Raw genomic sequence first — 26,810 nt, 5'->3', positions numbered from 1 at the left:
CAACACACCTCCACACCTGGTGTTGCAAAGACTGGATTGCTTTGTGTTTATAGAAACACGTCCTTGTATCAGGTGCAAATGTTATGTTTTTGTGTAAACAGCAGAAATGGTGCTAATCAGATATGATTTGAACTCATGTCCTGGAGCTCAGTTAAATCTTTCATTCTAGTTTAGAGTTTATCATTTTAAACATTTGATGTACTTCCTATTATCCTTTAATTATGAGCCATTAACCTAATATGCATGCAGCACGGCCTCAAAAACGGGGCTTCCCCTTTCCCCCTTTTTATGCCATTCCACCGTTGGAACAAGTCACTCATTTCAGCTACCAGGAAAAGTCTGTCACTACCTGACAGAAGAACAAAACTGCAGCTGAGGTTTTAGTTTCCTGAAAGACTTCATATCTGATGGCAGGCAGACTGAGATAGTCAAACCAATATGTCAAGTTGACTACAATTTGCAGTCAACATTTAATTACATAGTTTATTAAGATAGACCTATATAACTTGGCTCTAATGGGGCTTCATCTGGATGACCCTGTAGTGTCCTGGCTTTGAGGCAGAGCAAGGGATGCTGGCAGTGAAACAGAATTATTGGAGCACTTTATTTTTATTTAATCTGTCATTGTTGGTTTAAACATTTATTGGCGCTTTCTTGGTTCTGCCTCTGTCTTTCGCCCAAAGTAAACATGCTCTCCATCCGTTACCACTCAAACTCTGAGTCATTCACAGCTTGAATAGCCCTCACTGAGCACTCAATGGGTGCCTTTGCATTTAAAAGAAAAAGGAAATCAAGCAGATGTTTGTTCTACTGTAACCCATTCAAAACCTAATGGAAAAAGAACACATTGTATTAATGACTGAATTCACCTCTCTCATAAGGGTTCATGCTGTGGTTTACTGGGTAAACGTAGGGATTACAATGGGCGATACATAAGCTTAGTGTAAATAAAATGAACTGAACAGCTCATAATACAAAAGAAATCTACGTGTATTTCAACATATCTGAAATTTTTCATTGCAAAGTTTTAACTGACTCTTTCATGAGGCTGTGAAAGTGCACTTTTGAAATGGGAGTTTCAAAGGTGACACTCGTATAGCTTTTTAAAAATCAGGATAATACCATCGATTTTAACACTTGACTCCAACATAAAGCCAGGATTTTCCAAATTCTGGCTTATAAAAATCTTCTGTGGGCTGTGTATTGGTGAAACTTCCACTTAAGCTGGAAAAAGCAGTAACATGCACACGGAAGTACCCCATGCATCACGTGACCTCATTTGGGTTATAAGTATGTGTTGATGACAATGGCTGGAGTTGGCGCTCTCCACTGGATTGCCCAGATGTTAATGTGGTGTTTGTTTATCTTATTTGGGGTCTAATTCTGGCTGAGATGTCTTAAGGCCATCAGTGACGCTAACTAGTGATATGAAAAGTACGTTTAACTCTTCAGCTGCATTTCCTAAAGCTGACAAAGGTTCAGTTGGCATGTATGAGGCTCATCTGCACAAACTCACTACTTTAGTTGAAAAGAACTAATTTCTAAAATAAACCCAGAAACGCAGCTTTACTTGACGTTAACATGAACATGCACTGAGTATCGACACTGGCTAGATGTCTTGGTGGCTCGTTGCTTGCTAAACTCAACACTTTGTACAAAAATCAAGTTTGTGCTTGTTGAATAATCAGGGAACAAATCTGGTCATCAGAATAGTCATCTCAAGCTGCCTCTAAGCTGTGTATTCTTATAGCTCAGTGCTGCTTGGAGAGATTTTGCTAATTGCATGTTTAGATACATGTGTGTTTGAAATGAATGTGCCACCCATACTGCTGAGCAGTTCGAGATTTGTTTTTGGCTGCAGAGGAATCACCTTGAACTTCACAAGTCTTTGTAAATCTGAAAAGATGGACGTTACAGCAGTGTTATTTCTGGTAGTGTCTTCTGTCTCTTCTAGTTAGGCACCTCTGTCACTGCTGGGAATAGAGCTTTAAATTTAGGTATCCTGAAGTTGTCAGGACTAGAGGGTAGGGTAAGAACAATGTCCCATCGGGCCTGGCAGAAAGGGAAATCTGCAGAGCTGCTTTCTAGGACTTCCTCGACTGTCACGCATGTAAGAACACGATTGTCAGATGTGATCAGATTGTCTGATCTTTAACATACTAGGTCCAGGTTTACTACTAGCAAGTCCTGCTGCATGTTCTGTCCAGGCATCTTCATCATTTAAAGCACTCAGAGTATTTCCAGTAAATGCATCTTTAATGGGCTGTTTCCTGCTATCCTGTGAAAAAAGTCCTTGTACAAACACGACTAAACTATGAGTCTGCTCACTGGAAAGCAGCCTCCCCTTGGGCTTAATTACATATACATGAGATTGTTGAGACATATTTACAAAAAGACAGAAGTGGATTTTCAGGTTGGGCGGGATTTTCAGATCGAATTTCTTTGCTTTTCTTCTAAAGACAAAGTCGGAGAGACAGATAAAGAAGGACCTAAGTGTATTCACTCACACACACACACACACACACACACACACACACACACACACACACACAGTCTGTGTTCGTTAGTACTTCATATTGCTGAGCTGTGTGCCAGTCTGCACTCTCTTTCTGCAGGTTAAGACTTTTATAAAACTACCGAGGGAGGAAATGATGGGAGGAGTGAAATTGCACAACAGGAGCCAGCTGGTGAAATGTATTCCCCCAAATATTGAAATGTTCCTCCTTTCTTGCTTCACAATTCACAGATCACCAGTTCCTGGAGTCGTTGTACTAAATGAGAGGAGCTGAAAGACTGTAGGTTTAGGTTACCGCAACCATTTTACTCACCGACTGGTTTACACATGAGGCAAGGCACGTACACACACCGGCTTCCACAAAAGGAGGGGGAAAAAAAACACACCACACACGAGTCATGCACAACGTCACTGAAAGCTGAGTAACAGTGTGAACAAATAAATGCGCAGGATGTTTTGTACGTAGGTAAGAGTGAGACAATCATAAAGGGAGACTATTTAACACCCGCAAACTTCCCTTTTAACCAGAAACCAAAGACGAGTCAAGCATCACGTACTGAAATTAAAACCACCAACATATTCTAAGTGATTCCCTCAAAGTTGTCATTTGGCAGTAGAAAGTAATATTTCAGCAGCCGGCCGCAAGTTTAGCCAAAATTGTTGGAATATTTGTGTTTAACAGGGAACAGGATCCAAGACTTAGTGTTTACGAAAAATGAAGAATTAGTGTATGTAATGTAATGTTGTGTACCAGCAAGTGTATAACTCAGGATCAGATGCATTAAAACAAAAGAATAGTCATTTTTTGCTGTGTTCCAGCAGCAGATCGGTTTAACATGGTGTAAAAGGAGCAGCTGTATTAAAGCATTAGGCAAAATGCAGGTGAGTTTCACTTGCATTCTGCCCTACTGCTTTCAAAGTCACACCATGTGGTGCATAAAAAGGTCACAGCTGCTGACAGAATGATGGCAAAAGGCCAGGCATTGGTTAAAACGGGTTTGTTTTGTATTAAACTGTCTGATGTAATGTTTTTTTTTTTTTTTCCAGGCTTAGATTTACACATGCAAAAAACAGTCAGTCCATGTACAACAAGGGGCAATTAATCCAGAGACGGGAAACTCTGAATGCAATTACAGGTCATTCTTCAGCTCTGGTTAAACATCTTTGGGTTTACTTGATGTACTATTGGTGCATTTTAAACATACCAACAACAAAGTAGTACAAATGACTTCATATCTTTGAGAATCTTCTCACAAAGATCATTATTTGACCCAGAAACTGCCATTTAACCACTGACTCCTCACTAGTTTGTATGTTACACCAGTAGAGCTGTTTTTGGCCATAGACCACACCCAAACACTGTAGTGTACTTAGGTTAGGAGAGGTCATGTGGTCACTGAGCTGGAAGCTTGAGCTGGACTGTCCTCTCTCAGTGAATGACGCTATAGGTTTTTCATTAAACCTCTTATTGGGATATAATTTTTATTGAAACTTGTCTCTAGCAGTTATATAAATAAGAGCATGTAAAATAAGTGGGTTGAACTTGGCACCCTGCTCACACTGAAATCTGGTCCATCTCGGTTTGTTTTAAAAGGGTCAGTTTTTACCCAAACTCAGTTTTGTTCCTTCAGCTGAAAGGAAAACGTGATCGAAGGTCCCAGACGAGATGAATGTGACTTTCGCGGTCGTGAGTGAAGAGGTTTTTTTTTTTTTGTTTTTTGTTTTTAAATCTTTTGTAAAACTTTCCATATTTCCCTTGTCAGGAATAAAGATTTCAGAGAGCCATGATTAGTTTTACTCATGAAAACATTGCTAATAACCCCCGCTCTTCCTGGTGTTCACACTCGCTATGTGATGCTTTGAGGGCATTTTTAGTGTGAAGGTCAGATAGACTTAGTCAAAACATCTTTAATCATAGCTGTGAAATAATCTTTCCTGACATTGAACCCCACTAATGTGTGTGTGGGGTTTGTTTTGGGGTTTTTTCTTCCCAGAAACCACACGAAATACCCTCTTTGTAAATGCAGTAAACAGATTTGCATTGATTTAGCAGTAGCTTTGGGAGATTTGGCTGTTTGAGCAATGTCAATAGCCCTGTGTACACCAGCTCTTTATATCTGATTGACTCAGTCTAAATGGGATCCTGTTCTTTTGTTAAATGCTTAAAAGTTCAACCCACATCTTTCCCAAGGTTTGTACTTTCTCATACATGATTTCTTTTGCCTGCTGCTTTAAAGAAAGTAGAGCATGGAATTAAAGGCTAGTTAAGAAAGCAGAAAAGTTGTCTTTCTGGGAGGAACTGTTATAAGTGGCGATGTGCACGATGAGTTCTTGTTGTAAAGTTGTTTTTCAACTGGAACTGTTACTGAGGTTACAGACCTCATGTATTAAACGATATGAAAGGCTTCAGATAAAACTCTGCACAAAATGAAAATTTGAGAGGATGAAGGGAAATCAAACACGATGCTTACAGAGCCTTAGTTTTTGTGTTCTCATTCTGTGTATCAGTATTCTCTCATAAAAGAATACCGTGAGGTTCACGCAGAAGCATCTGTTTCTATGAAGAAGTGCTCTTTGTAGAGCTGTAGAATTGGGTCCCTTTAAAGAAAGCCATCTGATTTTTATAAAAACAACAAATGCATATATTAATACAGGAAAAGTTTGCATACAATTGTTTGGCAGAAGCAGTTTGGGAAACCCAGGCAAGAGGATTATTGATCCTGATTTTTGTAATCCTTACAGCTTTAGACGTGTAGCGGAGCTGCAAACAAAAACACGTTCGCTAACTTTGTCGTCAGGAATTCCAGGATTTTACGTTGCGGAGTGGGGAAAGGGGGCTTTTTATGTGGCCCGTGTGTAATTCCGGTCACAAACCTCATGATGAGTAGGCGCACGGATACAGGACGTCTCTTTCTGACTTATCTTGTGATCTAAGGACTTTTCTGAGTCAGTAGGAGGAAAAAGAGCCTGTGTCTGAAGAAGGGATGAGTGGGAATTGGTGCTTATTGTGCTGCACTAAGAGCAGAGGCTCTTTAGTGTCTTGATGTTTTAGAGCAAAAAGAGTTTGAAGTTCACTTTTGGTCACCAAACACAAACAATGTTTTATTGTCCATTTTTATTCCTGTTGACACTGCTGGCAATTTGTTTTGTTTTTCTCTTGCATTCATTCATATTGGCTTCCAGTGTTAGAAAATGAGTGTTTTTCTGTTACAAACCCTGCTGTGCTGTGGCTTCGGATGAGCATTGAACAAAGAGTGATAAAATATGCACTGAAACTGCAGTTTCATTGCCAGATTGTCTGTATATTTTTAGCTTTGGCCTAGAGTAGTTTTGCATGAGTCAGTGTCATAAATAAAACCGATTTAGCTTATAGTGAGCTTTGGAGCAACTCCTCAGTTCTTCTTCTGCCTGAATCAAGTTGTTGTAGATGTTTTGAATGTGATGGTCATACTGAGCTTTAAAACAATTTATTTATTTTTTTTAAAAAAAGGATTCATTTAATGCAGGCCAGATGGAGGGACGTTGATCTGTGAGTAATGTGGCTGGTGGAGAAATGTGATGCAGTAGAACTGGCAAATCCAATCAGCTGTTTCTTCTGCAGTTTTCTTTTTGCCACGGAGTCTGATCAGTCGTTGTTTAATGAAACAAATGAAATTAAGACATGCTAGCGCTCTGTTATTGGGATGCTTTTATTTAAATAAATCTAGTCCTGGACTGAAGCAGAAGGGTCGGTGCTAAAATTAGATGCTTGCACACCTGACTGCTCTCTGCTTGTGGATGCTGTGTCAGAGTGGAGATGAGGACAAGTCTTTGTGGTGTCACAGGGAGAAAGGGAGCAAATGAAGGAGGGGGAGAAGGGATCATTTATATAATATCTGAGAACACTGCTCTCTGTGCTTTGCCAGCAAACACTGTCAGGAGTTGTTTATGTGCAGCCTGTGTGCTGAGGGTTTGTACTTATTCCTGTCTTTGTGCAGTTTCACTTCAGTTTACCGTGAAGCTCCAACAAGCTCTGACAGCAGGCACAAGTCTTTGTTTTAAGCACAGCACGACTTTACCCGTTTGACTCGAACGTGGAAACCCACCACCCTGAACATGGCAGCCTGCCCAGCTTGGGCTTTGTGCCAGCCGGTCAGACCCTCAGTCGGGGACAGACACAACACAGAAGCGAGCTGTCCGAGACAGAGGTATTTAGACGGTGCATGAGTAAGTGCTCGTGCAGCCAGAGCGCCCTCGGTCTTTGTGGCCTTCTGCCCAGTTTGAAGGGCAAAGCCACCGTGGTCTACGTGAAGGACCCAGGCCGAGTGAAATGGAAATGGCTGCTGGCTAAGTGCACTTGAGTCTTTGAGTCTTCTAAAATCATGAATATTTAAAGACTCTATTTTTGTCCTCCTCTCTCTGTCCTCTTGGAGCTTATTGTTGGACATGATTACAAATTATTTATTGATGACTGCAGGATTTCAAAAATATTGCTGTGGAACACGTTGTGATAAATGTCTGGTTGGGAAGCTGTGGAGTCACCTTAGGTTCCCTATTGATGAGCAATGACTATCCTGATGTTTATCCCTAATCAGCCGTGACAGCTGTCTTTCAGTGTCCGTCCCTCCTTAGGAAGGAGGAGCCAACCAGCTCCTTTGGGGTTGAAAAAGCTCACTGTCCTTGTGTTAGTCAGCCTCACAGATGTAAAGGATGTGCTGGTTTTGAAACCAAGATGCACCACTTTGACCGTGCAGCTTTCAGAAATGTCTTATCTTAACTTCAGGGAGCTAATACCAGAATTAAGTTAACTAATGCTGTACCTGAAGTGTGAGGGGAAACGACTGAGTCATGGTTGGTACATAAGGGTCGACTTAAATGCACCTCTCACACCTTTAATAATGAAATGAACCCAAGGGAAAACGCACAAGTGGCGAAACTGCACTTTAGTCTTCACTGGGAGTCAGACCAGATGTGAGTGGAAACTTGGAAATGTTTCTAATTTGTAATTGGTCACCATTAATCTTATCTTTCTCCTGACTGGTGTAAACCCCAAAGATATTTGGTTTACATTATAGAAAACAAAATGCTGTACGAGCAGTAACTGTAGGCTCATGTGCAGGCCTTCAGTTTGTATTCGTATCCAGCAGAGCCAGTGTTCACTGTCAGCCTGGATCCATGTGAAGGCCCATTCATAGCGAGCCTGGCAGGCAGGCGGAGACACGTGGGCCTCCTCTGCCTGGCTCCCTTCTCCTCCTCCTCACCCATTTCTTTCTCGTCTCACTCCTTCCTCCCCTCTTTCTCTAGTGAACATCTTATAACTCTTGCTGTTATGCAAGTATTGTCCCAGTTTTTCATTTGTGCTGTCATAGCACCACCTGTTGGTGAATCTGCTCTCCAGTCTGTCTGTAATTCTTAAGGTCTTAAAAGCATTGAATCCATGTCTGTAAGATGCCCTAAATTTAATTTACACATTTTTTTTTTGAGTATTTACTCTTTGATGGTGTAGATGTGGCATAAACTTGAGACACATGTTTGAGTGGGTGGTGTTACCAGAGGCAGTCCGTCACGCAGTTATTAAAAGTAGTATTTCATGTCAGGAGCTCAACAAATATAAATTAGATTAACTTCTGCCAATTATCTGGCTTCTGGTCATTCTAATTGATTTAAAGGGGATTTAATCGTATTAAACACGAGTTAAAATATCAGTAAACAGATTTTCAGTTTCCTGCTGGTTTTTATCATGAAATGGTTTCAAGTTGTTTTCAGTGCGGCATAAAAAGGTGGAATTCCTAATAGCAACTCAAGGAGACATCTTAAGTACCTCATTTTATTTAAACCAAAGATTAAATCTCATGTATGTATAAATAAATAAAAGAAGGAAAATACCGTAGTTAGTTCTGACATGGTAGAAGAAAAGAAAATTTGTACTTAAGCTCAAAAACTGGGTGGAATTAAACTGGCACGGATCAAAAAGTGTATATTCTTCTTCTTTGGTGAAAAATGGGAAATTGCTGAACCAGCTTGTTAGTCCTACCTGCTGTGCTGGCTGCAAAATATTGGCCACAGATGTACTTTAAATATTTAACTCTGTTCTTCTATCACTCTACTTGGTGATGGTTCTCTTTCTTACCGTTCTCTTGTTCCTCTCCAGGTCCAATCAGCAGCATCCTCGTGAATAAATTCGGCAGCCGACCGATCATCATCCTCGGCGGTTGTCTGTCAGGGTCTGGTCTGGTTGCAGCTTCTTTTTGCAACACGGTGCAGCAGCTGTACTTCTTCATTGGAGTAATTGGAGGTTTGTTTTTCATCGGTTTTCTTGAGTAAATCCTCAAAATGACACTTTCTTTTGATGGCTGAGTTTTGTTTTCTTGTTAACCCTTTACAGCCGATCGGAGCGGGCACGCTCTGTTTTGCATAACTATTTTTAAATCCCGGTAGCTCTGCAACCACTTAAGCTAGCACAATAATTTTTTTTGCATATGAAACTGGAGGAGTTGTACTTACATCTTATGCCATCAGCTTGTCCTAGGTCACAGTTTCCTTCCACATATAGCTTTGCAAAAACTGCATAAAAATCACTTGCAGCAACAAAAACATGATATTCCAGAAACACGCTTCGCCGATCCATCAGCTGTTTGTAACACTTCCTACGTCCATCAGCGCGAACTATCACATGACCGCATGACCTGCCCGAAACCGGAAGTGACGTCATTTTGCGGAAATGTAGTTTTTTACGATCGGGGCCTTATGAGCTTGTGTTTTACTTGTTATGTGTTTTAAAAAGTTATGTTTGAGTTTATGACTTTCTGTGTCGTTTCTGGGATGCTTAAGACTCATATTGCACTGCTGGAAATAGTTTATTTTGATGCATATGCTGTTATTTTGCAAATTTGCACTATAATATTTATTTTCGTTTTTCCTGCAGTATATAAAAATTGGTGTATTTCAAAAATAAAACTATGAAGACACTCAAAATAAATTTCCTGTGGTGGGAAACTAGTTTGTGTAACTTTTTTGTATTTACAGTTTTGAGGGATAAGCCTCTTAAATTTCTCTAACTAGAAATATATGTTAAAAAAACAAAAACGATTTTCAATTTTTTTGTAGTTTATTGCACTTTTTTGCAATTTATGTAATTACTATGCACCTAATGCAGACATATTATTAAAGTTTGGGCTATAATGGTTGTATTGATGTATAGCAACTTGAAATGCTCCCAAAAATGGCTCCACAGCATGTAAAAATATAATATAAGCTCTGGCGAACTTGGTTCTATGGTAGGTCTTAAAGGGTTAATGTTGTTTCTGTGCCCTCGTTTCCAGGTTTGGGTCTGGCCTTCAACTTGAATCCGGCGCTCACTATGATCGGTAAATACTTCTACAAGCGCCGGCCCATCGCCAACGGCCTCGCCATGGCGGGCAGCCCCGTGTTTCTGTCAACCTTGGCTCCCTTCAACTCCTGGCTGTACGATGAGTTTGGGTGGAGAGGCAGCTTCCTCATCCTCGGTGGACTCCTGCTCAATTGCTGCGTGGCCGGCTCGCTAATGCGTCCCATCGGCCCCAAACCTCAGCCGCCCAAAGTGGAGGCGGTGGAAGCAGGGCAGCCTCAGCCCAAGAGGACGGTGCTGCAGAAAATCAACTCCTTCATCGACTTGACGCTCTTCAAGCACCGCGGCTTCCTGCTCTACCTGCTGGGCAACTTCGTCATGTTCTTTGGTCTCTTTTCTCCGCTCGTCTTCCTCTCCAATTACGCCAAGAGTAAGGACATCAGCAAAGAAAAGGCGGCCTTCCTTCTGTCAGTGCTGGCGTTCATCGACATGTTTGCTCGGCCCTCAATGGGCTTTCTGGCGAACACCAAATGGGTCCGGCCCAGGATCCAGTACTACTTTGCTGCATCCGTCCTGTACAACGGTGTGTGTCACGTGCTGGCGCCGATTTCAAAAGACTACTCGGGATTTGTGATCTACGCTATCTTCTTTGGCTTTGGTTTTGGCTGGCTGAGTTCTGTGCTGTTTGAGACGCTGATGGACCTGGTGGGGGCTCAGAGGTTTTCTTCAGCTGTGGGTTTGGTCACCATCGTGGAGTGTGGGCCGGTGCTGTTGGGCCCACCACTGACAGGTAAGACATCCCAGGGAGAGGGAGGGTGGAGATTTGGGCTGTTATAAAACTTGATGTCAAAGATTATCGGTGTAATAATTGTTAAAATGTTGACGCAGATCATAAAATCTGAATCTCCTTTCTTTTGCCCACCTCCAGGCAGCTTCTATAACTACTACCAACACTATGACTTCACCTACATCACCTGCGGCATCGTCCTCATTATAGGAAGCATCTTCCTCTTTGTGGGAATGGGCATCAACTACCACATGTTAGACCGAGAAAAGAAAGCGGAGGAGCAAAAAGAGAGGGAGGGGCCCAAAGAGGAGCGTGCTGCCATGCTGCCGCCTTCTTCTCCGGCAAAATCGAGCGAGGATGGCGTACCAGCAGCTGTCACAATGGACGAAGTCTCCAGGATGGATGAGGACACAGTGTAAACGGACAAACTTGGGAAGAAATGAACACGCACGAGAGCTGCAGTTACAACCACACAGCATCTTTATAGAGAATAATCCCTTTTTACACCACCCTGAAGCCATAGAAACCGCTCCATGATTAAAACCAGAGGCCTGCTGCGGTGACGCTGATGTGAATCTGCGCTCGGCCTCATTCAGACCTCCGGTTTTTGGTCTTTGACGTGCCTTTTTGGTGAACTGAGAGCGTTCCAGGTGGTGCTGCTTGCATAAACACCAGATAGACGCACAGCAGACGGAGTGACTGTAACCATCCCGGAAAGTAACGAGGACTTTGTCTCAGGGTCTCAAGCTGTCACAAAGGTTCAGGGCCTCGTGCGCACACTTTTTAACGTTTTTTTTTTTAATAAGTCACCATACATGTTACAATACAGAAATTTCTCCCTCGTGTTCTGCACAATCACTTCACTGCTCAAGGGCTGGATGTAAGCGCTCGCATCCACATTGTTAATCATAATATTAGTTAGGATTTTTTTTTAATTAATTAAAAAAATATGGGGTAAAAAGTAGTTCACTACAACACAGGGAAAAGTTAAGGTTCTTCTTTTTAACATTTTAGGAATGTAGAATAACAAATATCAGTTTTCCTGTTTGTGGAAAATCAGGAAGGTGTAATGTAGGAATCTTCTGAGCGGTATGAAACTAGGTCAGGATGCAGGTATGGAGGCAGAAATGTGGAATTTCAGAGCAGCTCTGATCTTTTATTGAACTGATGAAGATTATGAACATCATCGGAACAGGTCACACAGACGGGCTCCAACCCTGCTGATGCATCCACCACGTGAGCTGCAGGCTGGGTTGGGTAATAAACGGCACCACACGTTGGTGCGTGTGAGGGGGTGAAGCTGTGCGGAGTAGATGGATGGTTGGGTGGCTTCTGTGTGCTCTGAACATTGTTACAAAAATGTTTGTTTTTTAATGTAATTTTTGGGGCGCAGAACAGCACATTTGTGGTATTTGAATAGTGAAAACGGTTTAGTTCAGTTTCTACAAATCCCTACAAAAAAAGTAAAATATTTTAGCTTTCAGGAAACGACAATCTAACGAGGTCCTTTTTATAGAGTTTAATGTATTTGGATCAGTGGCGACGTGAGTGAGTGAGGTGTGTTTGTGTTCCAGCAGGTAGGTTTAAAGTTTGGGGGGATTTTGTCATTTCATTCATTGTAAGTTCAGTCAGTTTGTGAAGTGTACAGAATTACTCATATCAGGAGGACAGATTTAACCGGGTGAATTAACGGGGCTGAAAGCTGAGAACGTTTAAAGAACCCTGTTGGGAGAGGGACTAACACGGTTATCATCTTTGTTTTCATCACGTTGAGAGTAACAGAAATATTGCACATGACCAGCTTTAGAATCGGATAAAGTCCCTGCCCACATGAGACGTTTCCACGGTCGCCCGAGCATTTCCTTCCTCACAGAGGAAAGCTTCCGATTGGGCGACAGATTTTACGTTTCCCTTTCAGTAGGAATGGATACTTATTATGTTATTATGTATTTTGGTGACTAAATATGACCAAATGTTAGTATTCAAAGTGATTAATTACAAAGTGTGAATTTGTTTCTTCATGTGTATTTTTGTAAAGGTACTACTGGTACCAATGGGGAAACTGGTCTCTCTCCTCGCTGAAGTATCCACCTGTTCAACAGGTTCATATTTCAGGGGAAAGAGCATCTGCTGCATCGGTACGGCCACATTCGACTGCTCCAAACCCTGATTTTTTTTTCTCCGTTAAAAAATAAATAAAAACAAAAAACTGACCTTCATGAACTTGTTGGTAATCGATAAACTGTTATTCTAGGTTTTATTTTCTGAATTATGGTCATTTCAAATTTAAAGTTGTTCTACTTTCAGGATGAGCGTTTTGTGAAGTGACACACTGAAAGGAGGCGATACTGTTTCATTTAAACTGGGTTTTAAAACGGTATTATAATAGTCGCCTTTTTTAGTGTTTTTATAAAGCGGACAAAACTTTAGTTTCTGTAATATTTTTTCTTTTAGTTGCTGTGAATTTTTTTATGTGTGTTCTTATTATTTTGAGTGTTGAGAATAAACAGTTTTTAAAATGAAACCTGTTGTATTGATTCTGTAACTTAAAAATAAAGCTTTTTTTTTTTTTTTCAAAATTAGCAGAAAAACTGTACATTTACAGTCATTACACATGTCTAACATTTTTATATAAAACTTAAATTCTTGCACTCAAATCCTGAAAAGGAGGCATCTCTATATACCTGAAGCTACCACAGCAAGCAAATACTTACAGAAGCTTGACGAGAGAGAAACGTGAAACTCGATGACAAATTCACACTCGCTGGACATTTCATTAGGTACACCTTGCTAGTACAGGGTTAGACTTCCTTGATTCTTCATGGCACATCTGTTATCTGTTGGCTTGAGATCAAGGGGGACATACAAATCCAAGAAACCAGTTTCAGATGATTTGAGTTCTATGATGTGTTATCCTGCTGGATGCAACCATCAGACATAGAAGGGTCGGACAGCACCAATCTGTGTGTATGCTGCGGTGTTTAAACCACGCTCATTTGGTGCCACGTGGCAAAAGGCATGCCAGAATATATCCTCCACACCAGCAGCTCGGCCTGCTGGTGTAAGGTGGGATGGATTCGTGCTCGTTCACTCCAAATTCTGACCCCTACCATGTGAATGTTTTTCTAATTTTCCATTATCCAATTTTGGAGAGCATGTGTAAATTAGAGTCTCAGTTTCCTGTTCTTAGCTGAGAGGAGGGGCACCCAGCGTGCTTATCTGCTGCTGCAGCCCATCTGCTGTAAGGCTTAACATGTTGTGCATTTAAAGATGCTCTTTTGCCTCTTTTACTTTTACATACTTTGGTTATAGCCAGGCGTTATGAGTTATTGTATAGTTTTGCTTTTTTCCACCCAGAGAATCACTGCTCACTGGATATGTTCTCTTTCTTAACAGCTCTGTAAACTCCAGAGATGGTTGTGTGTGTGTGGAAATCCCAGCAGATCAACAGTTTCTGAAAGACCAGCCTGTCTGGCACCAACAATCACACCTTTTCCAAAATCACTTAAATTACTTGTTGTGATTCTCGGTTTGAACTTCAGCTGGTTGTCTCAACATGGTGCTTTCAGTCGTGCAGACAAAGTTATTTGATTGGCTGATTTAAGAATTTGCACTGGTGTACCTAATGAAATGGAATGAGTGCATAGCTCTAACATTCAGATTTAACAAACACGACCCAGAAATGAGCCTCACAGGTGCTGGAAGATGGATTTTTGTAGTCTTTGGAGAGACTCGTGGTTTCCATGGTGTCATGGAGGGTGTGTGAGTGATGGAGCTCTGCAGTGCCGAAGCCCAATAATGTAGTTATTGTGTTTTTCATGGCTAAGGCAATACACACAGTTACATTTTTGTTTTAGAATTTTTTTCCACATATTTCTATTGTAATAAAAATCCTCGCTCCACTCACCCCTGTTCATTTTCAGCGCCCCTTCACATAGGTTCACTCGGGTCTCATTTTAAAAGTTCAACTAATATTTCCTTAAACATCAGCCGACTCAGCTGTGCCACTGAGAGGGAGTTGCCCTTCATCGTGTCCAGTGTTCAGTTGGAGGTGTGCGTGATGGTGGAGTCGTTTGTTTCGGAAGCTCGGCGCCGAGTGTGCGGCCGACAGTGAAGCAGCAGACGAAGCTCCGGGGAGACGCTGCTGGAGAAGGCGGAGTAGATCCAGGGGTTGGTGCAGGAGTTTAGACTGGCCAACAGCATCAGCAGGGTAAACGCTACACCTGTGTACACACACAGGAGGAGGAGGAGGTCCGTAAATGGCACAGGGGACTGCAGATCAGGCCATCAAGTCAAACTCTGCTTCAGGGTGGTATCTTTGGTAGCCCAGAGGTACTTATTGTAGTCTTGTATATAAAAGTTTATTAGAGAGTTTTAAAGTTAACACAATGACTTCATGTCTAAGGCATCTTTGTGTTGTACAGTTTGGACCCTGCACCAGCTGTCACAGGATGAGAGGCGGAGAAACACCCTGACAGATTACTGCTCCATTTAAATTGGGTTAAAGGTATTTATGTAAAGTTATTTAATTTTTTTTTAGGGATGTAGAGAACAAAAAAATCCTTAAAATTACATCAAGTTGGTCTGGCAGGACTGTGTGTGTGTGTGTGTGTGTGTGTACCGTTCTGAGGTGGGTCAGGGTCCCAGGCGGCCCAGAGCTGGACGCTGAAGAACGGGGCCCAGCAGAGCGAGTACACAAGCACAATGACCAGCGTCATCCTCACCGTTTTTGACATGGCTGCTGTTACCTCTCCACCTCTGACAGGAGGCAGTTTGGTGGGGTGTGGTGAGCAGGCAGCAGAGGGCGTTGTTGGATCTGGTGGGACGCCGGCTTGCAGCTGAGCTGACGAGGAGGACAAAAACATTCCTGTGACGCTCACTCTCCCTGAATTTCCTCATTTCATGAGTTAAGACCATAAATATGGTTACATTTTTATTTATTAATTTTTTATATATAACTTTTTGATTGTAGTAAAAGCACATATTAGCTAATTTCAGGCATGAGATGAGGAGCATACTCCAGATCTTAGTCACCTTCTACCACCACATTGCTTTAGGAGTAAGACTGCAATAAGTCAAGTGCCTGAAGCATGATCAGAAATGGGTGAAGAGTTTTTATGGAAAGTTTAGTTTACCTGAGCAGCACCAACATGTCAACCATGCCCTTTCTCAACTGCAGGACTGCTTCTCAACAACTGTATGGGATTTATTCTCCAGCCACAACCTCCAGGAGTACACGGACACTGTACTCTCGTACATCAGGAACTGTGTTGACAATGTCACCGTCAACAAAAAGGTCAGGGTGTTTCCAAATCAAAAACCCTGGATGAATAGCGAAGTGCAATCCCTCCTAAAAAGCCGCAACACTGCCTTCAAGTCAGGGGACAGGGCTGCGTATAGGGCGGCCAGGGCAGACCTGAGTAGAGGCATCAGGAAAGCTAAGGCTGCCTATAGGAGGAGGATTGAAGATCACTTTGCTGACAACGACCCCAGAAAAATGTGGCAGGGGATCAATCACATTACCAACTACAGAAGCAATAACCAGGAAACATCTAGGACTGATGCCTCACTGGCTGAGGATCTAAACTGTTTCTTCGCCCGATTTGAGACGACCAGGCCCTCAGCTGCCACACCACTTCCACCCGCCCCCAGCACTGGCACACTAACGCTTAGGGAGCACCAAGTGAGGTGTGTTCTAAGGTCAGTGAATCCCAGGAAGGCGGCAGGTCCTGATGGAATACATGGAAAGGTTCTCAGAGCATGTGCTGACGAACTGACCGGAGTCTTCACTAAAATCTTCAACCTTTCCTTGTCATCAAACATCGTCCCGCCCTGCCTCAAAACCTCCACCATCATCCCCATCGCCAAGAAGACAGCTGTGGCCAGCCCAAATGACTACAGGCCTGTTGCACTTACGCCTGTAGTGATGAAGTGCTTTGAGAGACTGGTCTGTCAGCACATCAGGGCCGATCTGCCTCCCACTCTGGACCCCCACCAATTTGCCTACAGGACAAATCGTCCCACCGAGGACGCTATCACCATAGCGCTCCACACTGCGCTGAGTCACCTGGAGCACCGAGGAAGCTATGTGAGAATGCTCTTTCTGGACTTCAGCTCAGCATTCAATCATATCATCCCGGAGATCCTGGTCCAGAAACTGTCTCACCTGGGACTCTCCACCCCCATCTGCCTCTGGATCAAGGACTTCCTGACAAATAGACCACAGTCTGTCAGACTCGACCCCCACCTGTCCAGCACCATCACACTCAGCACCGGGTCTCCACAAGGATGTGTTTTGAGTCCCCTCCTGTTTACGCTCTACACATCCGACTGCTCCCCTACCCATCTCTCAAACACCATCATAAAGTTCGCGGATGACACCACAGTGGTTGGACTCATCTCAAGGGGGGATGAGTCGGACTACAGAGATGAGGTCAACAGACTGACTGAGTGGTGTTCAGTTAACAACCTCCAACTGAACACCACGAAAACTAAAGAACTTATCTTGGACTTCAGGAAGGGCAGAGCAGACCCGGCCCCACTTTACATTCATGGGAGCTGTGTGGAGAGGGTACACTCCATGAGGTTTCTGGGCGTGCAGATATCTGATGACCTCTCCTGGACTGCAAATACTACGGCGGTGGTTAAAAAGGCCCAGCAGAGTCTCCACTTTCTGAGAGTGCTCAGGAGGAACAACCTGGAGGAGAGGCTGCTGGTGACATTTTATAGAGCCACCATAGAGAGCATCCTAATGTACGGCATAACAACATGGTATGCAGGGTGCTCAGCTGCAGACAGGAAAGTACCGCAGAGGGTCATCAACACAGCCCAGAAGATCACTGGCTGCTCTCTGCCCAGCCTGGAGGTCACTGCAAACTCTCGGTACCTCAGCAGAGCTGGCAATATCATCAAGGACTACTCTCACCCCAGCAACCAACTGTTTGAACTATTACCGTCAGGCCGACGGTACAGGTCACATAAAACCAGGACAAACAGATTCAGGGATAGCTTCTTTCCCAGAGCTATCACCGTAGTAAATAAGCACAAAAACAATTGAACCTATTCCATACCGTCACTGTCATTATATTATGCTGCTATTCTGTATATATTGTACATACTATTGTTTGAGTACTTACGATTGTTTTTTTTGTACTTTTTATATTTTACATTTATATTTATTATTGAAACTTGCACCAAGGGAGTGGCACTCCAATTTCGTTGTACTCTGTACAATGACAATAAAGGCTATTCTATTCTATTCTATTCATAACTGCTGACTGAGAAACTGAAGAACAGTGCACATTCTTAGGTGGTGACGTGCCAGTCATGTGGTAAAACACTCCGTAATTCATATACATAATTAACTGTCTGCAGACCAGTGAGGACCATAATTTACCAAATGAACATCATGTTGATTTCAACAGGACTGCAGAGCTGTGACTGAGCGCCTAAACTAATCAGGAAACATGAGTTAGCATGAGGGTTGTTTCTCCATAAGCTTCTTTACAGACTGTTGTCCTTTACCAACTACAGCAGTCGACCCCTGCTGGCCATTATAAACTATTGCAGGTTTAAGGCTTATAGATACGTCCATCTCAAGGCTCAGTGTAGGATAAATAAGCATTATTATCATTATTGAATCATGCAAAGCTACTGTAGAGTCCAAGAATGATCACCCATCGGGAGGTGCTGATAGGTGGACACAGGGTCCAAACTGCAGTCATTTCCAGGGTTGTTGTACACGAGGGGGGAAACATAGAAGGGGACATTAGACTTTCCTTCTCCTCCTCCTCTTTTTCCTCTCTGGGTTTCTTTTCTTAATTGAGGGAGAGCAGCGGGGGACAGGCGGCAGTCTGATTTCAGGTACAGATTGTTATGAATCTCCTTGAAGATTCGCACCTAAAGGAAGAAAGACGAGAGAGGGTAAATTTTTGTTTCCAGAAGCATCTTGTCTTCTGGTTCTCTCTGTTCTACCTGGCAGATGGTGATGATCAGAACGGGGAGGATGAAGATGGCTAGCGTCATCCACGTCACGTAGGCTTTGAGGCCCCAGGACTCGGCAAAATTGCCCCAACATTCATACACACCTGGAGCCAACTCAGAACGGGAAAAGATAAAGACCTGCAAACCAGCAAAGAGATGAGTGGAGATGATGGAAACAGCAAACAGTCTGATTTTGTGTTTGTGCTCTCTTCTATAAGATTTTAATTGGCACGGTGCTTATTTACGACTTCGTGTTTTAACGTGATAAAAGTGTTGGTTGGAAATGTGACAAAATGGGACACTACCTCTGTTTATCTTCAAAGTTAAAGGCAAACATATGTGAATTTGATGATAGGCCTTTAAAGTAACAGCTTAAGACCAGAATGATGCCCCTGTCCTTTCTTTGACTATCACCTTGTTTTCTTCTCTTTTTAATGTTAATTTTAAGAGCCTAACGGTAATCAGAACCTAAGTTATGCATCTCAGGAGCAGATCTGTGGCCAGCCTCTTTGGCATACCTGTGGCAGGCTGAGCAGCAGCGACAGTACCCAGGCCAGCACGATGAAGCTGTTCCAGCGCTTCGTGGCCCCGCTGCGATGTGCCTGCAGGGGGCAGCAGATAGCATAGTGGCGATCCACTGTCATGGCCACGATGATGTAGGAGGAGGCAAACATTCCAAGAACCTGAAGGTACTTCACCAGGCGACATAAGAAGTCAGGACCAGGAAAGCGTCCCTTAGCGTCCCACACGAGCTGGGGCAACACCTCAGAGAGGAAGAGGAGAGGGAGGAAGGATATATGCTTTTGAAGTAACATGTCGCAATATATTTTCTCTGTGGAGAGTTGTGGTATATGATGCACAAATTTTATGCACACACACATGCACACAAACACACACAGACATTTGTGCATATTAAAAATCTCGAGGTACAGATTAGTGTGCTCATTCATAAATCCCAGAGCACATTTACATATTCCACTTCAAATTTACAGATTAATGCAAAAACTGAAAGACTTCTGTGCACTTTTCTGAATTTGCATGTACATTTAAAATCTCAAATTTGTGTACAAAATACAAAAAACACCAAAAAAAAAAAAAAAATCAATGAAAAATTACAAGTATTTGTGCACATAATAATGATAATGGATTGGATTTATATAGCGCTTTTCAAGGCACCCAAAGCGCTTTACACTATTCATTCACTCTCGCATTCACACACTGGTGGAGGCAAGCTACGGTTGTAGCCACAGCTGCCCTGGGGTAGACTGACAGAGGCGAGGCTGCCATATCGCGCCATCGGCCCCTCTGGCCAACACCAGTAGGCGGTAGGGTAAAGTGTCTTGCCCAAGGACACAACCACCAGGACAGAGAGCCCGGGGATCAAACCGGCGACCTTCCAGTTACAGATACGCTTCCCAACCCCCTGAGCCACGGTCGCCCCACATAATAGATTCATGTGCACTTTTACCCCAGTTTAGTTCACATTTACATGTAGGTGTGCATATTTGGAAACCTGTGAAGACATTTGCTGACTTCAGTGTGTTTGTCTTTTTCCAGATTTATGTATTTGTTTACAAACTGTAAAAAAAAGATCACATTTCCAGATTATTGTATCTGCACATATTTTCAGATAATACTACAATTACACACCTGTATAACACACATATAACCCACAACGTGAATGAGTGTTTGCTACCTGGAACAGCGCCACCACCAGGTCAGCCACACAAAGGTTCAGCATGAACTGGTGCAGGGGGTTGTGGTGTCGCCTTCGTCTTAGCAACACCACCAGGACCAGCCCGTTGCCAAGTAACGCCATCACTAAGATGACCGCCAGCACCACCACCTCGGCCACGGCCAGCAGGGCGTCTCGTTCCCGCTCTGTAGCATTAGCACCGGTGGGGGTCTCAGAGACCGCCGGCCGGTCGATGGACGTATACGTGTCTGTTATCACAGAAACGGACATGCTGGCTGGGACAGGAGAGGAACACCACAGAAAGACAAGACGATGACATCGTTATGAAGGAAAACTGTGAAACAAACGTTAATCTTTCCTGGTCCATCTTTTGTATACAGGTGATTATTATTACGTTTTAGAAAGTTTAATACAAGCACCTCAAAAGGGGGTTGAAGTACAGCACTCAAGTTAATTTAAAATCTATTTATTTATTCAATTTTTTCTTAATTTGATGTATTTTCAGTCACTATAAAAAGTTTATTGTTAAATTCTTAGAATCAGGTGCAGTTTTGGGGAAATCCCTAACTGCCCGTAAGTTTGTAATGATGTTCACTGGAGACTGGCCAAACAACAGGACTTCATTACTGCCTTCACATTTGGTCTGATGAGCCCTGTGGGCTCTATGATTGTGTCTGCGTGCGTGCACTGAACTGTAAAAACTGCCGAGTGTCTTTGTTTGTGATTCTTGAAGCCCTCCACCCCTTTATTTGTTTGTTTAGGGAAGAAGTGTTGATCTCTTTTTAGTTCACGGGACACAAAAAGACCAATTTGATCCCAAATGGGCCAGACAAATGGCACTGTTGTATAAGATCCTATAAAAACATTTGAAAATGTTCCCTTTCTTTTTCTGTCAGATGCACTGTTTCTTTTTTCTTTTTTCTTCTTTTCCATTCTTTCAGTTATTGTACTCATTACACCCATTTTCCCCAAATTCTTTGAGTATTTATTTGAAATAATCACTAATCTAAATAACGTCCAAAACAGGTTTTTTTTTTAATCATTTATGAAGTTTATGCATTTATTCAATAAAGAGCTAATCTGTTTGATTTTCCTTGGCGTTCAGGCTGCTACTCTATTCTTTACATCACTTCCTCTTTCCCATCAAACTCAGTATCAACATCATTACTGTAGGCCAATCATTCTCTTTTCCTCCTTTTACCCAATCAGCCTCTCTTCTTTGCGGTTTAAAGCTCCGGGCTCTTCTGTTATTTGCCTTTCTGACTTGCTTCCTCCTTATCCAATCCTCCTTTGCCATCTTCATCACCACCAGCACATATCATGTAGATCAGGGCTGCCCAATCCCAGTCCTCGAGAGCTACTATCCTGCAGCTTTTAGATGCATCCCTACTCCAACACAGCTGAATCAAATGGTTTGATTACCTCTTCAGCATGCCATCGTGTTTGGCAAAGGCCTGATAACAAGCCATTCATTTGATTCAGCTGTGTTGGAGTAGGGATGCATCTAAAAGCTGCAGGATAGTAGCTCTCGAGGACTGGGATTGGGCAGCCCTGATGTAGATTCTGAGCACCGGGGCAGTCTAATTTATTCTGTATGTGAATAAATCCCCTCTCCTGAACTATTGCTAAACCCTACATGGAAGTGGCTGGTAAAGGTAGACCTAAGCAGCTTCCCAGCAAACCCAAAGCAAAGTTGGACCTACAAAATCCAAGTGTGCAAAGAGCTGTTCAAGTGTCCTAAGAACCTCTGGCCAAGTCTGATTTTACAGGCCCATTTCTGCATAGTTTTCATTGTTTTAAGTGCTTCTGTAGTCAGGTGAGTGTGACAGACATCAGTAGATGCATGCAGCATTTGCAGACATAAAAACACTTCTTAGTCTCAGACAACAAATTTCTTTGGGCAGTAGAAAAAGAAAGCTTCGTCTTGGTTGAGGTTATAGCATGGTCTACCCACTGACTCGCTGGAAGTGGGTAGATCATCATGGATAATGATGACCTCACACCTGGGTCATGAGTCATGTCATCCATATGCCTCCAGTGTTCTGTTTTATCTTGAACTGTTAATCCATTTTTGAAAGTCTATAGGTCCTAATTCAGTTCCCGGTGCAACTCCACACATGGCATTCAAAATCAGACAGATGTCCTGCTTGGTCATGAAATCAGATCCAAGTCCAAGTTTGAGGAGGCACCAAACTGCCCGTGAAGTGCACACTGATGCTGGAACATCCAAGGACGTTCGCACCGTACACCAGGGGCTCAAACTCCAGTCCTCGAGGGCCAGTGTCCTGCAACTTTTCCATGTGTCATCTGAATAAAATTAGTAGGTCATTAGCAAGAGTATAGAACTTGACTGCATGCTGAAGTGGCAACCCCTAACCCTACTCAAGTAAATTTAAGTAAATGTGTTTGGAAAGATATACTTCTCAAAGTATTTCTATTGCATCATGTTCATTCACACATGAGCTGCTGTAACATGAATCAAATGGCTGAATGTTCACCTCAGCATGCAGTCAGGTTCTATAGTCTTGCTAATGGCCTACTAATTGTATTCAGGTATGTTGCAACAGGGACACATGGAAAAGTTGCAGGACACTGGCCCTCGAGGACCGGAGTTTGAAACCCCTGGTCTACACAGAGCTCGTCAACTGATGCGTTTGCTTGTGTTGGCAAAACTGAATTAGGTCAGGATTTGGATTAAACGCAGCAAACTGCTCGCATACTTTGATGATCTGAGCTCCTAATGAGGTTGTTCTAAGTTCATCCACGTTTGGAGTCAAACACTTTGGTATGCGGATAACAATGCAACATGCTTCTGATTGCTTACTAAAAAGCAGCTCGTCGCAGGAGGATGTCACACGTTTTAAATGCCTTTAATCAAGCTGTCATCAAATATAAATCCAGTCAAACCTTCATTGTCATTTGCATGCTAGAGCTTATAACTGCGTTTGTCGATGGCACCGTGAACTGTTCACAATGATTCCTGGAAGAGTCCATGCAGTGATAACGTCTGTTTTTAATGCAGTGCTGTCGGAGGACCCGTCCATCACAGGCATACCTGCCAACCTCGTCCTTTGTGCACAGAGATTTCTCGAGATTCTCCGATTTTTTTGATGATATCACATACTGTAGATGATGAGTATTCAGAGTTTTCACAATATTACATTGATGAACATTATTCAGAAATAGATCCACTCTGTCTCTCCAAGATGCTATTTTCACATCAAACAGTCAATGTTAGTTGTTGCCATTTTATCTAATTACTTGAAAAGTGATTCTCCAGTTGTTAAAAGTACCACTTTTCCAGCCTTTTAAACACCTGCCTCAACATTTTTGAGATGTGTTAATGTCACCAAATTTAAAAAGGATTTTTTTTTAAATGCTGTCAGATTTCTCAGATTAAACATTTGATATGTTTTCTGTGCTCTATTGTGAATAAAATGCGGGTTTGTGACATTAGCACATCATTGCAGTCCGTTTTGTTTACATTTTAAACATCATCTTTTTTAAATTCAGTTTGTACAAAAACAGCTAAAGGGATTTGCCAGTGAATCATCTGAACTGGCAGCTGCTTTAAAAATCATTTGAGGTAATCATGGCCGAGTTTCTGATTTAATCCCAATTTTTACAATAAAAGAATCAGCAGATAAATTATTGATTTAAAAAAAAAACAATCATTAGCAGACAGAAAATGATTTAAATGAACTCCAACAGTAAAACCTTGCATGGATACAGTAATATTAATAATTTATTATATGATATATACTTTAACAGATTTTTTAACTTCATCCTCCAGTAGTTATATAATAAAAAACTGCAGCAGTTAAAACTCATTCACGAAATGCTAATTAAATGTCAAAACTAAAGAAAAGTCATCAGATCTCTTTTGTGTTTCCTCTTTTTCTATGTTTTTGTTGAAATTATTGCCAAGTCTGACAGAAAGAAACACTTTAGGATGTAAATGTTAGAGTCTGCAGGTGAGAAAGTATTTTTCATTCAGCCAGAGGTGTCTGCGCACGAGCTAAATACAGGAGTCACTCCAGTATCTGTTTAAATAAACTGAACAGCCGAGACTGATGACGAAGGCTAGACGCCTGCTTTATATTGAAGGTTATTTGCCTATTGCTTTGCAAAAATGGCAAAGCTAAAGCTAAAATCATCAGTTTTCTTTAGTCTTTTCTGTTTTCTTTTTAAGCTTCAGTTTGAACATCATGAATTTCAGTCGGAAGAGGAGAAAATATTTTCCAGTCAGCCGGAGGTGTCAGGTTGGAAGCACTAGAGATGAACAGAGAATTCCCTCCAGCCCACGGAGCTGAGTTTGTTGACACCTTTCAGCTCCTTTAATCCTATTAGAAAGCTGGACACCTGCTGCTTTACACATAATTTGCTTTGCAGAAGCCGTAAAGCTAAAAATCAATTCAGTTTACTCGTTTTTTGCAATCCTCTACCGCTTTTGATTAAAAAAAAAACAACCCTAAAGAGCATGAAACAGGAGGTTTAAAGTGCGTGACTAAAATTAACATCTATCTGTACAGATTTTAATTTCCCATTTTCATGAAAAACAGGAAAATCATAGAGAAATACGAGGAGACGGAGCCGACTCACCTCCTCCTCAGCGTCCCGTGAAGCATCTGTAGGAGCCAGGACAACCTGATCTGCTGTTGCACACACTAGCTGCATCCATGCTGTGTCTGCCGCATGTGTCTGTGTGCGTTTGTGTGCTTATTACACTGATGGTGACCTCTGCCAACTCGCTCTGCTGTTTCTCCTCTCTCTCCTCTTTAGCACATCCCTCTCTCTCTCTCTCTCGCCTTTCTGGATTTTATGAACGTGGAAGAAGAAGAGGAGGAGTGAGAGAGAGGGTGATGAAAGGACGCAGTGCCCGGGCAGTGTTTGCGAATTAATGTGATTTCCTGTTGATTATTGATATTAAACATGTGGCTGTTGGCCCTGCTTTTGATCCACCCTTCAGAGCAGATCATGGGGAACATACACCAGCAGATGAAATGAGATTTTCTCTATTAGGCTTCCAGAAATGATCAAAGACCCTTCATACGCGCAAACTAATATGCGTACGTGTGAGTTTGCATCAGCGGGTGGTCGAGAGGGGTGTGAACAGGCGGGCAGAGAGAGTGTCAGATGTTGTGACAGATGGGAGCTCAGGTTTTTGGAGAGAAATGAGAAGGCAGCAGCAACAGAAGGAGACTTGTCTTTCTCAGCAACCTTTTTCCCTCTCACCCCTGCTCCACTGTTTTCCCTTCTTCTGCATCTCGCTGTCCTGCATTCCAGTTTCCTCTCCCGCTCTCATTCCTTCTCCCTCTGACGGGGCGGTAATCTGCTTGCTTCCCCTCGATTGCTCCCTCATTTGGAGAGGCCTCTAATTATCGAGGGGCCCGCAGAGCAACCTTAAACATACACACAGAAACAGTCGGGCGCGAGGCTCATTGCTGCTCCGCCATTTGTGTATAAACAACTTTCTTATGTCTGTTAAGTATTAAGCATGAACACCAGGCTTCAATTAGTTTTAGTTTACGTGTGAATTGTTGGTTTTTTTAGCTGCACGGCAGTCAAAAAAAAGACTTTTGTTTTGGTCAGCAAATCCCTTCATTACCCGCTGTGCTCTGTTCCTACTGAAGAAACTTGTCCTTTTAAGGCAGGTCATGCATACTGATGTCTCGCAGCTTGTGTCAGTGTACTGGCTTCCTGCGCCTTTTAGAAAAGACTGTAAAGTCCTTTTACTTGTTTGTAAAGTCTAACCTTTCATAGATCTGCAACTTCCAGCTACGGGTGAGAGATATTTTGCTTCCTGTCTTTTATTTCCAGTTAACTGGAAACCATTATTGAGGCCTGGTTCTAGAAAAAAAAAAAGCCACACAGGTAGTTGAATGTTGATTTTATCCAAAAATGGCTACTGATCCATTTTAATTGTCCTGAAAACTCCCTGAAAGCCTTCCGTCGATCCAAAATGCTGCCGTGAGAGTACTGACAGGGACTAGAAAGAGAGAACATATTTCTCACTATTGGCTTCTCTTCAGTCCAGAATCAAATTCAAAACCCTGCTCCTCACATACAAGGTCTTGAATAATCAGGCCCCATCTTATCTTCATTACCTTATAGTACCATATTATCCCATTAGAGCACTTCGCTCTCAGACCGCAGGCTTACTTTTTGTTCCTAGAGGATTTAAAAGTAGAATGGGAGGCAGAGCCTTCAGCCTTTTGGCCCCTTTTATGTGGAACCAGCTTCTAGTTTGAACTTAAAAGATGTCTCTACTTTTAAGGTTAGGCTTCAAACTTTCCTTTTTGCTAAAGCATATAGTTGGAGCTGGATCAGGAGGTCCTTAATCCTCCCTTAGTTATGCTGCAATACGTTATGCTGGGGGATTCCCATGATGCTCATGATGTATGACTCACTATGTGTTCATACACCTCTCTGCATGTAATTATTAGTTCTTATTAATCTCTGGCTCTCTTCCACAGCATGTCCTTTTCTTCTCTTCCTCCCCTCACCCCATCCAGTCGCAAGA

General features: G+C 42.5%; 2 protein-coding genes across 3 annotated transcripts in view; one reads left to right on the top strand and one right to left on the bottom strand.

Moving 5' to 3' along the window:
* Window positions 1-13,132, top strand: part of LOC113012855 (monocarboxylate transporter 1-like) — a 30,229-nt gene extending 17,097 nt beyond the window's left edge. The window contains exons 3-5 of the mRNA XM_026153249.1: window positions 8,646-8,789; window positions 9,817-10,611; window positions 10,750-13,132. Of these exons, the coding sequence (XP_026009034.1) occupies window positions 8,646-8,789; window positions 9,817-10,611; window positions 10,750-11,027 (1,217 nt within the window). The 3' untranslated portion in view covers window positions 11,028-13,132. The remainder of the gene's footprint in view (window positions 1-8,645; window positions 8,790-9,816; window positions 10,612-10,749) is intronic.
* A 982-nt stretch (window positions 13,133-14,114) lies between these two features.
* LOC113013253 (vasopressin V2 receptor-like) lies at window positions 14,115-24,986 on the bottom strand. 2 transcript variants are annotated; one of them, XM_026153993.1, is made up of 7 exons: window positions 24,890-24,986; window positions 20,288-20,562; window positions 19,110-19,355; window positions 18,583-18,729; window positions 18,285-18,507; window positions 15,230-15,451; window positions 14,115-14,831 (listed from the first exon to the last, which is right to left on the bottom strand). In XM_026153993.1, the coding sequence occupies exons 2-7, from the start codon at window positions 20,555-20,557 to the stop codon at window positions 14,650-14,652; spliced, it is 1,290 nt and encodes a 429-aa protein (XP_026009778.1). In that variant the 5' UTR covers window positions 20,558-20,562; window positions 24,890-24,986; the 3' UTR covers window positions 14,115-14,649. The 2 variants fall into 2 exon arrangements, with proteins under 2 accessions (XP_026009778.1, XP_026009779.1); XM_026153994.1 differs by having other exon boundaries at window positions 14,773-14,831; window positions 15,230-15,446.
* Window positions 24,987-26,810: the final 1,824 nt, after the last annotated feature.

This window comes from Astatotilapia calliptera, chromosome 20 (assembly GCF_900246225.1).
Source record: "Astatotilapia calliptera chromosome 20, fAstCal1.2, whole genome shotgun sequence".
NCBI classification, from domain to species: domain Eukaryota; kingdom Metazoa; phylum Chordata; class Actinopteri; order Cichliformes; family Cichlidae; genus Astatotilapia; species Astatotilapia calliptera.
Note: the sequence above shows the minus strand (reverse complement) of the source record. Positions and strands in the feature narration are given on the sequence as shown.

Coding starts and splice junctions, on each gene's coding strand:
- LOC113013253 (XM_026153993.1), bottom strand. CDS start 20,557: ATGTCCGTTTCTGTGATAACAGACACGTATACGTCCATCGACCGGCCG. Junction 18,730..19,109: donor TGCTGCTCAGCCTGCCACAG/GTATGCCAAAGA, acceptor GCTGGTTTGCAG/GTCTTTATCTTTTCCCGTTC. Junction 18,508..18,582: donor TGATCATCACCATCTGCCAG/GTAGAACAGAGA, acceptor TTCTTCCTTTAG/GTGCGAATCTTCAAGGAGAT.